We start from the raw sequence: 12834 nt of genomic DNA, 5'->3' as shown, positions 1-12834 counted from the left end.
TTCGCTCGGACTCGGATCAGATTTGCGAGAGTTGGCAGGAGGTTGGCAGGATAAAATGGTTTAGTATTGATCTTCAAATATAGCTTCGGTAGGACGTATACTATCTGGTTCTACTAACCTCACCGAAAAATAAGTTGCGCTGAATAAACTCAATGTCGAATGAGTACAAAAATTTGTTGAACGGTGTACTCGATCATCCAAAAAAAGTGCAATATGTTTATAAAAATGCACTAGTGGGCACTTGGCTCACCAAAACTGCCTTCCAATATCGAACATCAACTTATTCCAATGTTCGATGCACCATATGGTTGTGTTCGTGAGATTTTATTATATGCGGTATCAATTCAGTGTCGGTTCAGTATCACAATAAGTCCAGCAACGGCCGGTCAATTTAGTAAAGTGCGGAGTGTGAATTTACTAACCTGACCGAACAGGCCGTGCTCGGGGATAAAACGGTCGGTTTCGTGCAGTGCGAGTTCTCCGGATACGTAGTGCTGGTGTCGCGACTCGCAGTGAACGGGGGCTGGTGTAAACCTTCTTCGCTACGGTGAGTATCACGGGATCGAAGTTGACCGTGAAATGCAATGGCGACCTTTCGCCTAGTGACCGTGACCTTGAAGGATCACGAATGGTTGGGGGCTGAATATCGTTGTGTTTTCTCGGGGATGGGATGCCAAATAGTGATGTGCCGTGAATGCCAATGGATGATGGCACAAATTGATGAAGAAATTAACCACCGGGATGGTTAATTGATTGGTTCGGATAATTCTCTGCCTGGCTGTGCTTGATGACGTCACCCTTGACGTCGGCTCCAACTATCCCAAGTGTAACGATCAATGACGTCACGGTTGACTCGGTAGTGGTGATCACTTTCGACGACTTCGATGGTTGTGATCTGGCGCTATCGGAGTTGTAGTATCGTTGACCAGTGGATGTGTGGTGGTTGATCGGAATTACCAATACGACCTTGGATTGGCTCCGGAGTTGTTTACGAAGAGAGTGTAAAAACGAAGGATGTAGTATTCACAAAGGAGGTCCATGCATCGACTGAACATAGACTGCAAGAGTAGTTTATTTACCTGGAAAACCAGTGAAATCCGCTAGAGCTGCAGTCCAGTTGATGTATGTGGTGTGAAAGTTCAAAGCAATCCAATTAATTTCCAGAATCCATCCGAAAATTGAAGTGTGCTAAACGCAGCATTTACAGTTGATAAACGGCGATAGCTTGTAGTATTGGTGGGGTCCGGTGTTCGATGAGATCAAGAAGCAACCAACTCACTGGTCAGATGCTGTTACCAGTAGGTGATTGATGGGGTTTTGATGAGCTTTTGGCGGTCGTGCGATGAAATTTAATTTGTTCCCTTTCCGAATGGCGATTTTTAGCAGAAATTGTTCCCGAGGAGCTGGTGATCCGGTTCGATTGGACCAAAATGTTGGGGTGCTGTCCAAACCCTTGTTTGGACCTCGCAGTGGACTGTATGGTTTGGATTCCGAGTGGGGCTAACCTTGGGCTCCTGGTTGGTTGGGGTATTCCGTGGGAGGTGATGATTCTTTTGATAGTGACAATTTTCTGCTCCGGTGGTAAGTAACAACTCCGATTTTACAAATTAGGCACACTTTATTTTTACGGCAAAAAGGTACACATTTATTTGGCTCAAATACACACTACTTCGATAACGAATTTATTGATTACGAAAACTACATTTAACAAACATATATTCAGGCAAGTTAAATTTCTAACTAAGGGTCTAACATGACCAGTGCCAAATCGCTCTTAATTATAACTGACTTCTATACAATACAAAATGGTGCAAAGATGCTAAGGGTTTTCTTCATTTGGTTAATCTTCTGCAGTTCAGTTCTGCCGATTAGCTGTTTCACTCAGAATCTATCATCTTCACAAGTCCTTCTGCTTCGTGGGTTTTCGACCGTCACAGCATCGTATGTAGGGTTCATGGGTCGTAAACCAACAGACACCATGAAAAAAGAGTAAATAGCATCCTGATATGGTGTTCGGAACATGGTAATCCAAGCTGTGAAGGTACATCGATGACAGACATTGAAAGCTTTTGTCAAGTAGAGCGGAGAGGATCGCCTAAACTTTGCACTTAAATATACTGTGATCATTATTTTTGAATTGAAAGATTTTTAAGATGGCAAAATAGAAATTCAACCAAAATATCAATGAAAAAAGGGTTTTGTTTACGACCGGACACCCTATACTATGACCGGAAATGACCGGACGAAAATATTCGATATCAAAAGTGATTTCAACTTGAAACTTAGTTTCTCAGTCTGCTCGGGTTAACTTATCTTTACTTAGCTTGGTTGACTACCTTAAAACCAACTTATATCAGAAATTTACTTTACTAAGAATAATATCTAACAATGTACTTTCCAAAAACTTCAAACTCACCTGTTTGTTTGTTTGATCATCGCTTTCGGCCGAGACGTTGTTCTGGGAGCTGCTGTGCAGTTTGGTCGACAGCAACTTGACCGTGGACCCATTATGCATAACGCTCGAATGGTTCGCGTTGGTCGGCGACGACAGATATCGCAAATCCTGAGCCGTCGGAATTCCAGCCGTCGTTGTCGATGTGTTTGGGTTGTTGTTATCGGTGCTGCTGCTTACACTGCCTCCGTTGGCATGGATGGCATTATTGGTGTAATTGTTGAAAGCTGTGTGGGTCGTCCATACCGGAATCGATCCTGACTGCGAAAGGTGATGTCCGAATTGATGCGACGAAGACTTCCGGTGGGCGGCCCGATCCACGGTTAGCGTTTGCCCTGGACGGCCGAGACTGTGGACTCCTCCCTCGATCCCTCCGAAGCCACCGCCTCCCCCGCCATTGGCTGCCGCTGACTTTTTGCGCTCCGTTGGAAACGAAAAAGTACCATCGGAAAAGCGGTGAAACGTGAGATTCTCGTCGGACAGAAATGACATTGATGTGACGCTCGATATCTGTAAAGAGGAAAACAGAAAAGGAAATTTATTACTTGTCCATCAATTTCATATATTTTATTGACATAATTTCAATTAAAAAAAAAATGACTAAGGAAAATTCGATATAAAAGAGAATTTTCTGTTTTTGTAATTCGTTTATTTGAAACGGCTCATACCTTGAGGCTTTAAGGAGTCAAACTCGTTTTGTTTTTTTTTACTTTCGTTTGCTTAGGTCTAGATCACTTTTTTTAACAAAAAAAAGTGAAATTTTGCTAAGCTTTATCTTAAGCTACTTTCAGCAACAAACAAGTGAAGCAAGGTTAAGGCAAAGCTCAACCTATCCAATTTGAAAACTCCAGCAGTAGTAGTTGATGTTTTATTCAAATTGACCTTGCACCAATGCTAGTCGACAACATCCTACATTTCGTGACTCCTGGTCTTCTAGCTATCTAGGCACCGGTCTTCTTTCCATGAGAAACTTTGCATCATGGTAAAATTCATCCGAGAGCAGTTTCTTCCAGTCCAACGGCTTACAACAAGCAATCGAAACATCGATAAACATTTTCTAGTTTTCCCACCTGTCAGGGTGGAAGAAATACGGAATCGAATTGCAATATGCATCCGTGGACAGTTTTCAATTTTCGAACGAATTCGAACAGAAGAGCTGCTGGGCCAGAATTTATGGCTGTAGGTTAAGTTGTTTTCAAGGCAATCGATTCTGTTAGTAATGGTGTTTGCAAATTTATTTGATCACAACTATGAAAACTAGAGTTTGTTCCAAAGAGCACAAAAAAAGGTTTTTGCATAAAAAAATATATTCATTTAAAGAAACATTTTTACTACAACAGACAACACTTACCAATAAAGTTGAGTGGATATTAGTTCATCTACTGCTGTGATTAAATTAATAGTTAAATTGTTTTTAATTTTCAAATTAATTATTCTTAAAAACTAAACGTACATCGCCTTCAAAATAATCGCTTTTGGCTGAAATACACATAAATATTCTAAAATTCTCTGAGAGCCTTATTCCTTCTCAAGCGAGTCAAAAACGATGCCTCCTCCCAAAGCCAAGCGTACCTCAAACACTTAGATATGATTATTTTAATGCAAAATTTGACACAGATGTTTTTTCATATAGAAAAGAAATAGTAAACCAATTTGCAAAATCTTTGCTCAAAATGTCCAGAGAGTGGAACAAAGGCAAATGGCAAAATGTATTCGATTTTCTTAAAAAAAATTACTTATCCAAATGTGCATTTTGAAAGCTATGTTTTAGCTAAAATGTAACTTCTGTTTAAGCCATAATGTGACAAATAGTTTATTTGAGGAAATTTACGAAAAAAAAAAGTTATAGTTAAGCAGAAGTTTCTTTACTAAAGACACAATATTGCCAATAATATGTTCAAGATATGTCCATACAACACAATAATTGAAACAAAATAGTGGATTGGTATAGATATAGTGAATAATACTGAATTCTTAATCTTGAAGCTTTGTTCATTTAGAAATGGGACACTTTCTTTTACAGATTGCTTATTTCTTAGTTCACGTATATTCAAAATTTTGACAGCATTTTGTTGCCTGTGAATATTTCAGTTCGAAATTTATGATGCAACTGTTTCCTTCGAAATTCATCATTAGCAAATCGATAGCTGACAAAAACATGGGCTCTTCAATAAATGACTGTGTGTGAGTGGTAAAAAAGATTTTTTTTGCATTATACAGAGCATTGTTAAAAGAACATTTAGTAATTTTTTCGTAGAAAAATATTGAAAAATGAACCGGTGACGGAGCACTTTCGAGGATGCCTTTTAGAAAACAGGATTTGCGGTGGACACCGTATCTCAGCACAGAATCATCTGAAGTCAAAAAATCAGTGCAAAATATTTTTAATAGATGTTTTTCTGGACCCCAACGTTTTTATTTAACTTAAAAAAAAATTTTGTGAATTTTTTGTGGCTGTTTGAAGTAAAAACTAGGATTTTTCACGAAAAAATCCGTAAAAAAAAAATCTGTAAAATCTCCCCAAAGTAAAAAATAAAAAAAAGAAAAACGTTGGGGTCTGGTATTTTATATGTAGAGAATATGTTCCAAATTCGAAAAGAATCGGATAAGTAGTTTTCAAATGACGATGTCCACGGACTTTAAAAATGTGCTTTCGAGAAAAACGCGTTTGAAGTTTCTGCTCTTGCTTTCTTGCAGTATTAGATAGGAGGAGATAAAGGCCTACAACTTCTACAGTTTTGCTTCAATTGACTTGAAAATTTGACACAACATTCTTGAAATGTTTTACAATAAGAAAATAAAAAAATAAAAAAATCGATTTTTTGAAAGTGTTAGACCCTACCCCCTCCCCCCTTAAGTTTTTTAAAAGAAAATTACCCTCTTTTCAAATGCCCATAACTTTGTCAATTTTTTACGTAGAATATAAAATAGCACATCAAAACGCAATAAAATTTTACCAGCTATCCAAATAAAATATTAACAAAAAATATATATTGATTCTTGGTATAAAATTAAGTAAATATGTTAAAAATAACGTCCAAAAGTACCGTCTGCACTACTAAATTTTTTGAAGCATATTTAATTTTATAGTCCTATTAATTTCACAACTTTCATTTGAACGCACCAAAGTGGACCATAAACACCTTCAAGAGTTATGAAAGAAACAGTGACAATAAATCTCTTTTTTAACGTCAAAAACTAACAATTTTCGAACAACTGCACTCACATATAGGAACTTCGTCTCTTATCGTACGCAAGTGCACCGGAGGTTAAAAATCTACAAAAAATACCATTTTATAGTCAAATTAGTTTAACAACTTTCACCTGAAGACACCAAAATGAGCCAATCACTCCTTCAAGAGTTATGGAAGAAATAAGAACTATATGTATTACGTTCATTCTAAAGCATATCCTAGAAACGATAATATTCATTGATTGTTCTTTGATCTAATTTTTTTTTTTTCAAAAGAGAAGTTAAATAACTTTTCAATAAAATAATATCAACGTGCTTTGTTTACAACTCTGCACCTACACTGGGTACCTCGATTTTAACAATGGTCGCATCGCTAATGTATCGTGCATTTGAGCACGTATTTTTACCAATACGATTGGAATTCCTGAAATAATTGAATAAAAATAAGCTGAATGAGATAACTTAAAATTATACATTTCTTATTTGCAGAAGTCATCTGGTAGAAAATGTAGAGAAGAAGTAATTTAGCAATTTGTCGAGTTTGGAATCCGGCGCGTGGCATCATGGCGGCGCCATATACTGAACATATTTAGTAAATAATCAAGAGAAGGTGATATGAACCGATGTCAAGTGTTCAATTGAGATACAAAGATAATGTTTTGCTCATTTTACAAATTTTTGGAAGCTGAATTGAAAGACTGCTGGAAGCTGAATAGAAGATCATTAAGACTTGTTTTGAAACTTGAAAGTATCAATAAGATTGATAAAAGAGCGTTTATTTGGGTGAGCACCGTGCGCCTAGCGATTAAGCACCCTTAGAATCGAACTTAAATTTTGAGTTGCATAGAACGTATATCAACGATGGGGCTGAGTAAGTTTTTTTATTATCGATTTTGGTTGATATTTTTCGGTGAAAAATGAGTCGAATCCAAAAAACTTCTTTACGTTTCGGCTTACTATTTTGTTTAGGTCATCTTCAGAAAAACTGTTTTTAAAAAAAGTAAGCGTTAGCTTTTTTGTACCTGATGTATGGGACTTTTGGTTGCTTGGGCTCATCATCTCATAGATCAGTGGTTTTCAAAGTGGTCCCTACCGCCCCCAAGGCGTTAAGAGCCTGCAAGGGGGCAGCGGATGAGCTAAGAATTGTCAATTTTTGTTGCATTCCAAAACAAATATGTTCCAAAATACCCATTGGAGGGCAGTGAGAGATAAAAAAAATCGAGTCAGGGGGATGGTGAGCGAAAAAATTAGAAAATCACTGTCATAGATAATAAAAAAAAAATTTTTTTTCTTGCATCAGTAGTATTAGTTCCTCGTTTAATTCAATTAACATTAATCAGAGAAGTTTTGAATTTGCTAGAATTAAACTATCTAGTCTGAGTTATTGGAGATAAGTTACATAATCGATTAAAGTTTTTGCAAACGAGCTGGATGAATTTGACCGCAAACAAGCCAAGAGAAACAACTCTTGTGAGATCTGGAATAGTAGTTTAGCTACTTTAACCATACCATACGAGGCTGTCATGCTATCGGATACCTTTTCGATTCGTTTCTCATTGCAAAGCTGATTCAGGAACACTTTGAGGTTGGGTGTTCGTACATTGCTTGCGGTTATGCGGTAGGAATTTTTTTTTAATGTTTACTTCCAATGGCTTTATTGATAAACAAATCGATTTGTATAGAATCCATTTTTAAATAAAAGCTAAAAATTTCAAAAAATTTCTTAAAATATTGAAAAATTTATTACTTATTCTTAGTTGATGCTACCGTCTAATTCAATCACACTATGATCTATTAGAAAAAATTTCTCAACTGTTCAAACGTCAAATTGCAAACCTATGCGAGCGAAAATTTAAGCTCCGAAAACAAATCTATGTACCAAGCCTCGTTAAAAGTTTACGTTTCAAAGCTTTGCAAATAGACTGCAGCACAATGCAACAAAAAAGTTGTGAAAAACAGCAGTCAAATCAACATCATTAACAAGTGTCATATCGATCCGAGATTCAAACACCACCAGTTGAAAAACGCCGAGACAACCGTGAAAACCCGTAAAATAAAAACCTGTGCAAATCGGCACCCTTTGCAAGATCTCTGATCTCTTGGACAAAGTCAATCGTTTGATTGATCGATGAAATTGCTGCTGTTGTTGTAGATGTAAGGTTCGATCGAATCTCCATTGACTGATTGACTGACTGACTCCCAGACAGTTGGAGACTGTGTCAATTTTGTTGCATATTGAAGCTCTCTTAAAGATGTTGCAAGTCTAGGTTGAATTGAAAGGTGTTAATTTGATTGAGTTGAGTTTGCACTTGTTTGGGATGGATGGAGAGAAGGAGCTGCTGGGCGTCATTATGCAGAAAATGCGATGATGATCATCATTCAACAACTCTTGGTTCCTTCTGTGTGAATCTTCTCCATTGCTGTCGTTCGTGAGATTTAAAGCTATCCAATCCTAGACTGTGAGACGGGGTATTTTCCTTTTACAGTATGCAGGGTATTTTACATAATAGTTTCTTTCGGATGAATTAAACGGCTTGACGAGATAATGAACAAGTGTCGCTGTAGGTTTTTTGGTTAAGAGTAGACCTTCGCATATTTTCTCATTGCACTGACCTAGTTTTTCCAAGATATTTTGTTTGGTTTTGTATTCAGCTGATTGAATGGCAAATTTCATTACGAACCTTCAAGCCGAAAACTTAAAAAATCTTTTGGATTGTGTTAGCACACCAAGTGCTTATTTTGAAATTTATTATTGGGGTTTTTTAAAATTTCAATACTTCAACCAAACTAACACAAAACTCTAGAAAACATTACCAAAGATGAAATTAATACACAGGATTTTTTAACCCTCAAAAGCTATTCGCTAAATATTTCTTAGCGATCATTGACCTGTTGTTGGTTGGCGTTCCTCTGGCTGCAAATTTTTAACCGATTTCGATAATATTAGAGTCATCGTATAGGAAATTTGAAAAACTAAAACTTATTCGATATGTTTTACCAGGTTATGCGTAGTTGGTTCCGAATGGAAAAAATATCAAAAATCATTTTACTTAGAAAATTGTTACAACTTTTGATAACTTTGTTGTATTTTGCTGAATCAAAGATTTTAAAAGTCTTCAAAAAATCGATTACCCATCAATGTACAGTAGTCCAGAAATGAAATCAAGCGAGAAATAAAAATTAGCGCCTTCCCCTTACGTTGCACGCCTTTGAGCTCCTAGACAAACTTTTACAGCAACATAAGGCGGTCATTTTGACTGAAAAAAAAATCAGGGTGGTTCATAAGACTTCTGAGTTACGAATTTTTTTTTCCAAACTGTGATAAGATGGGAGCCTGCATTAATGTGCAATATTGTAGAACATGAAAATTTATGAAACTTTGTCGAAGGCACCAAGTATCTATCTCTTGAACTGAAAGTTTTATGATAACGTGTTTTCACGAAGTTAGGGTGGTTCTATAAAAATCAGTTTTTTCGTGATATCTTTTCAAAATTGTTTATTCAACAACAGTCAACATAATTATAATGCTCATTTTTGGATGAGAACGCATTACTAAAATTTGTTTTTGTTTTGAAGTTATGTAACAATATGTGTTGAAAAATGACGCTTTTAGAGCTTCAATAACTACAAATGGAGCAAGTCGATTTTTTTCGATTATAGCATTTGTCCAAAATCGAATTTATTTAAGAGGGTTTTTTTCAATACAATCATAACCAAGGTTGCCGAAAACAATTTTGTGTTTTTGAAAAAAAATCTGATTTTGAGTGGTTTTAACCAAAAATTCTGTGTTGGTTTTCTGTGATGGTATTTCCAATAATTTCATTGAAAATTCATAATGAATTGAGTCGTTTTTACATTTAAGTTGGGTAAAATCAATTTAAAATAACAGTCTTATTATGCTTCTTAAATTCAAAGTTAAAAATCTAAATTTCACATTGCCCAAATTTAAATTTTAAAATTCATTCAAAATTCGACAATATTGTGAAATCTGTGTATTTTTCAAAATTCTGTGTTCTGTGACACAGATTCTGTTATGAAAATTTTCTTAAAATTCTGTGAAATTACAGATTTTTCTGTTACTTCGGCAACCTTGATCATGACCGGTTTTAAAGAAGCCTTAAATACCATTTGAAAGCTTCAGATTTGTTTCGATGATTAAAAAAATTTCAATAGTTTTCCATCTTGTTTTTGGTAAAATAATTTCTGGGTTTAGACAAAAATTTTCCCGGATATTGCCCAGCTTAGGGTTTCAAATTTTGAAATCAGATTCCCGGATTTTTCCAGTTTTTTTTTTGTATAAAAATTGCATGGCCCAGACGCGTGAGTGAAAAATTCTGGCAACCTTTATCGTAGTCCACCTCTGAGTCGATTCACGCACTGGTCAAGCTCACTGTTTTTGACACTTCATAGTTCCTATTATTTTCCAATTCTGCACGCTGAGGTTGTTTCCTACAACGTACATTTAGGTCCTCATTACATTTTCACTCACATATTTTTAACAATTGTTTTCCGCTCAATTTTGGGATGAAACAAATTTTGAAAAAGGAAATTAATTGTTTAAAAAAATAGATTTTTTTAGTATCAAGTAATGAAACTGAAAAATTAATCGTTCTGTTTGATAATTCAGCTGAAAACAGAAATATTGGAATAAATGGATTTCAGTTTAAGAGTTGAACTATCCCACGTTATTTTTATTTCTCGGAAATACCATATCGTAAAAAATGGGAATAGTTCAGCCTTTTCTTTCAGTGCGTTTACCGGAGAATTTTCCTTTTATAGACTTTCTGTCACCGAAAAGTGTCGTCGTACAAGTTTGTTCACTTGTTTACAGCTTCCGCTCAAAATTACACAAGAAGCTTTCGGACATTCAATTCAACATAATTCTTTAGAAGTTTCATAATATTCAATGCAAAGTGGGTTGGTCCAGAAAAATATGTTAAAAAAGGGTTCGTAAAACATGTTGAAACATTTCAATAAACAAACCTTCTTTTCGATCGTTTTATGAATTTTTAACTTTCTGTACATTCCCAAAGAGATTTTTCTCAAGGAACCAAAAAATGCGCTAAATTTAGTTCACAAAATGGACTAAGTTTTTTGCTTTCCTAAAACTGAGTTTTGAGTTAAATTTCTTGACCGTGCAGCTACACGAGAAAATTCGCCGAACCCTATTCCTCGTTTGTAAAATTTTGTAAACATGTCCTGCGAACTGTCCCCACAAAAGGGAATTACGTCATCGTGAATCGACCCATATTTTAATGGTTTTTAATGACTTTTTTTAAATAACAAAATTTTCCTGAAAAAAAATTTTTTTGCCACATGAACGGAATTTCGCCACAAAGTTCGCGAGCCAAGTTTTTGAAACTATTCATCATTCATTAGATTCTCAAAGTCAGCCGAATTTTAAGGCAGATTAATTAAACTTGATGTATTTGGAAATATTTCTTTTTATTCTCTCATCAAGCACGTTGGTTATTTGTTTCAGTTTGTTCAGCATACATAATGATTCAATCTGAATAACTCTCCATCATCCCGAACCTTTTCTGACTGGTAAGCAATTCATTCACTGCGAGCCAGAGTGTCATTTTGGTTTTGCATTACATCCAACCAAGAAAGACCAACTAATGAACTTTCGATCACTTATCTCCTAAATAGTTTAACAAACCACTTAAAGTTTTTTCCCACATTAATCTGCTCCCAAGTCACCACCTTAGTCATAGATAGATAACCAGATTATACAAACTGCTTGACTTGGCCTCATCACATGCCGACCTCAGCTCACACAGTATAAATTTGAGAATCCCTCCAACTAAAAGATGTGCCCAACTCAACGGGAAATAAACTTCAAAGCTAGCCAGCTTTAGGCAAACAAGTCGGATTAAGAGGAAAAAAGAATTTCCAAAGTACTGGAAACTTCTGATTTTGTCATACTGCTTACTTCCTCCCGCTTTACAAAATTCCATTCATGAGCAACCGTGAGCTATGCAAAAGTTCAACATAAAATACTATGTATGTTTCATATCCATCAAGCCCATTGCACACCGGCCCGTGGTTTATTTCGAAAAGTCATTCACACGGGCCAGAAACACTTTGTTTGAAGTTTTTTTTTATCTGTCTTTCTATGTTCCATCTAAATATGTTGCTTGCTGCTCCGAAGCCCAATGGGCCGAGATAATTTTGAAATAACTTCCATTGAAAGCGCAACGAATGTTTTTGAGCGCAAATGTGAATTATCGAATGCGAATGCTATGAATGGGTGGAGCGGGGGAGGGGCGGCTCCATGTTAGCCTTCTCCCAGGTCGGTCGAACTTTATGCGTTGTAGTTTGAGCTTGGGAGCTCGTAGTCGACAGTTCAGTGCAGCAACGATTTTTATAGCGCCGTGTTGGTGTTTGGCAAATGATAACACATGTTTGTGAAGTGCACTCTATTATTGCAATTATTAATTGGAAAAATGATTTAAAAAAAAGATGCATTGAGGTAGATACCTAGACTAATACCGTGAGTTGTGCCGAGGTTGATTTAGTTTTGCTCTTGAGCACCGAGCTAAGTATGTAGTAGATACTTGAGACACGTGTGGCTTGCTAAACATTCGCCAATAGAGTGTTAAGGTAAATTATTTTTAGCTCAGTTTTGTATCTTGAATTTGCTTACCGATCGGAATGTTATTTTTAACGCTCAAAGAAAGTTTGCATAACGGCAGCTTCCTAAAGTTACAAGAGGAATTTAGTCTTCATGTAATCATTTATCAAAATAACCATTGACCACCGATACCTTATATGCGATTTAAAATCGGATGATCTGTTTCGAAGGAATAAAAAGAGGGATGTTGCGATTAGCAGTCACTACCTAATTATAAGTCGATAGTTTGGATCGATTTTAAACTACATGCGCAGTTGAAGACGATATTTCCAACTTATTGGCGACATCTCGAACGGAGAGATTGGAGGATAGCTACTTTCTGTTCGTCACTGCGGCTCCCGGTAATTACTTTGGTGACGGTTGATTTCGCCACATTCAACGATTTTGCTATTTCTACATGCGTGTTGTTTGGATTTTCGCGACTCATGTACAAAATTCTGATTCGTTGCTCCTCTTGCTTGGACGCCATTTTGAAAACTAAAGACTCAATAGCGAAAGCCAAATGAAAGCATCTTTCTACACACACACACACACACACACACACACACACAC

General features: G+C 36.2%; 1 protein-coding gene across 1 annotated transcript in view; it reads right to left on the bottom strand.

Moving 5' to 3' along the window:
* The window catches only part of LOC129751186 (sodium-dependent proline transporter), a 376098-nt gene that overhangs the window by 229131 nt on the left and 134133 nt on the right, over positions 1-12834 (bottom strand). The window contains exon 3 of the mRNA XM_055746547.1: positions 2417-2962. Coding sequence (XP_055602522.1) covers positions 2417-2962 — 546 coding nt within the window. The remainder of the gene's footprint in view (positions 1-2416; positions 2963-12834) is intronic.

This window comes from Uranotaenia lowii, chromosome 3 (assembly GCF_029784155.1).
Source record: "Uranotaenia lowii strain MFRU-FL chromosome 3, ASM2978415v1, whole genome shotgun sequence".
Classification (NCBI taxonomy): Eukaryota; Metazoa; Arthropoda; class Insecta; order Diptera; family Culicidae; genus Uranotaenia; species Uranotaenia lowii.
Note: the sequence above shows the minus strand (reverse complement) of the source record. Positions and strands in the feature narration are given on the sequence as shown.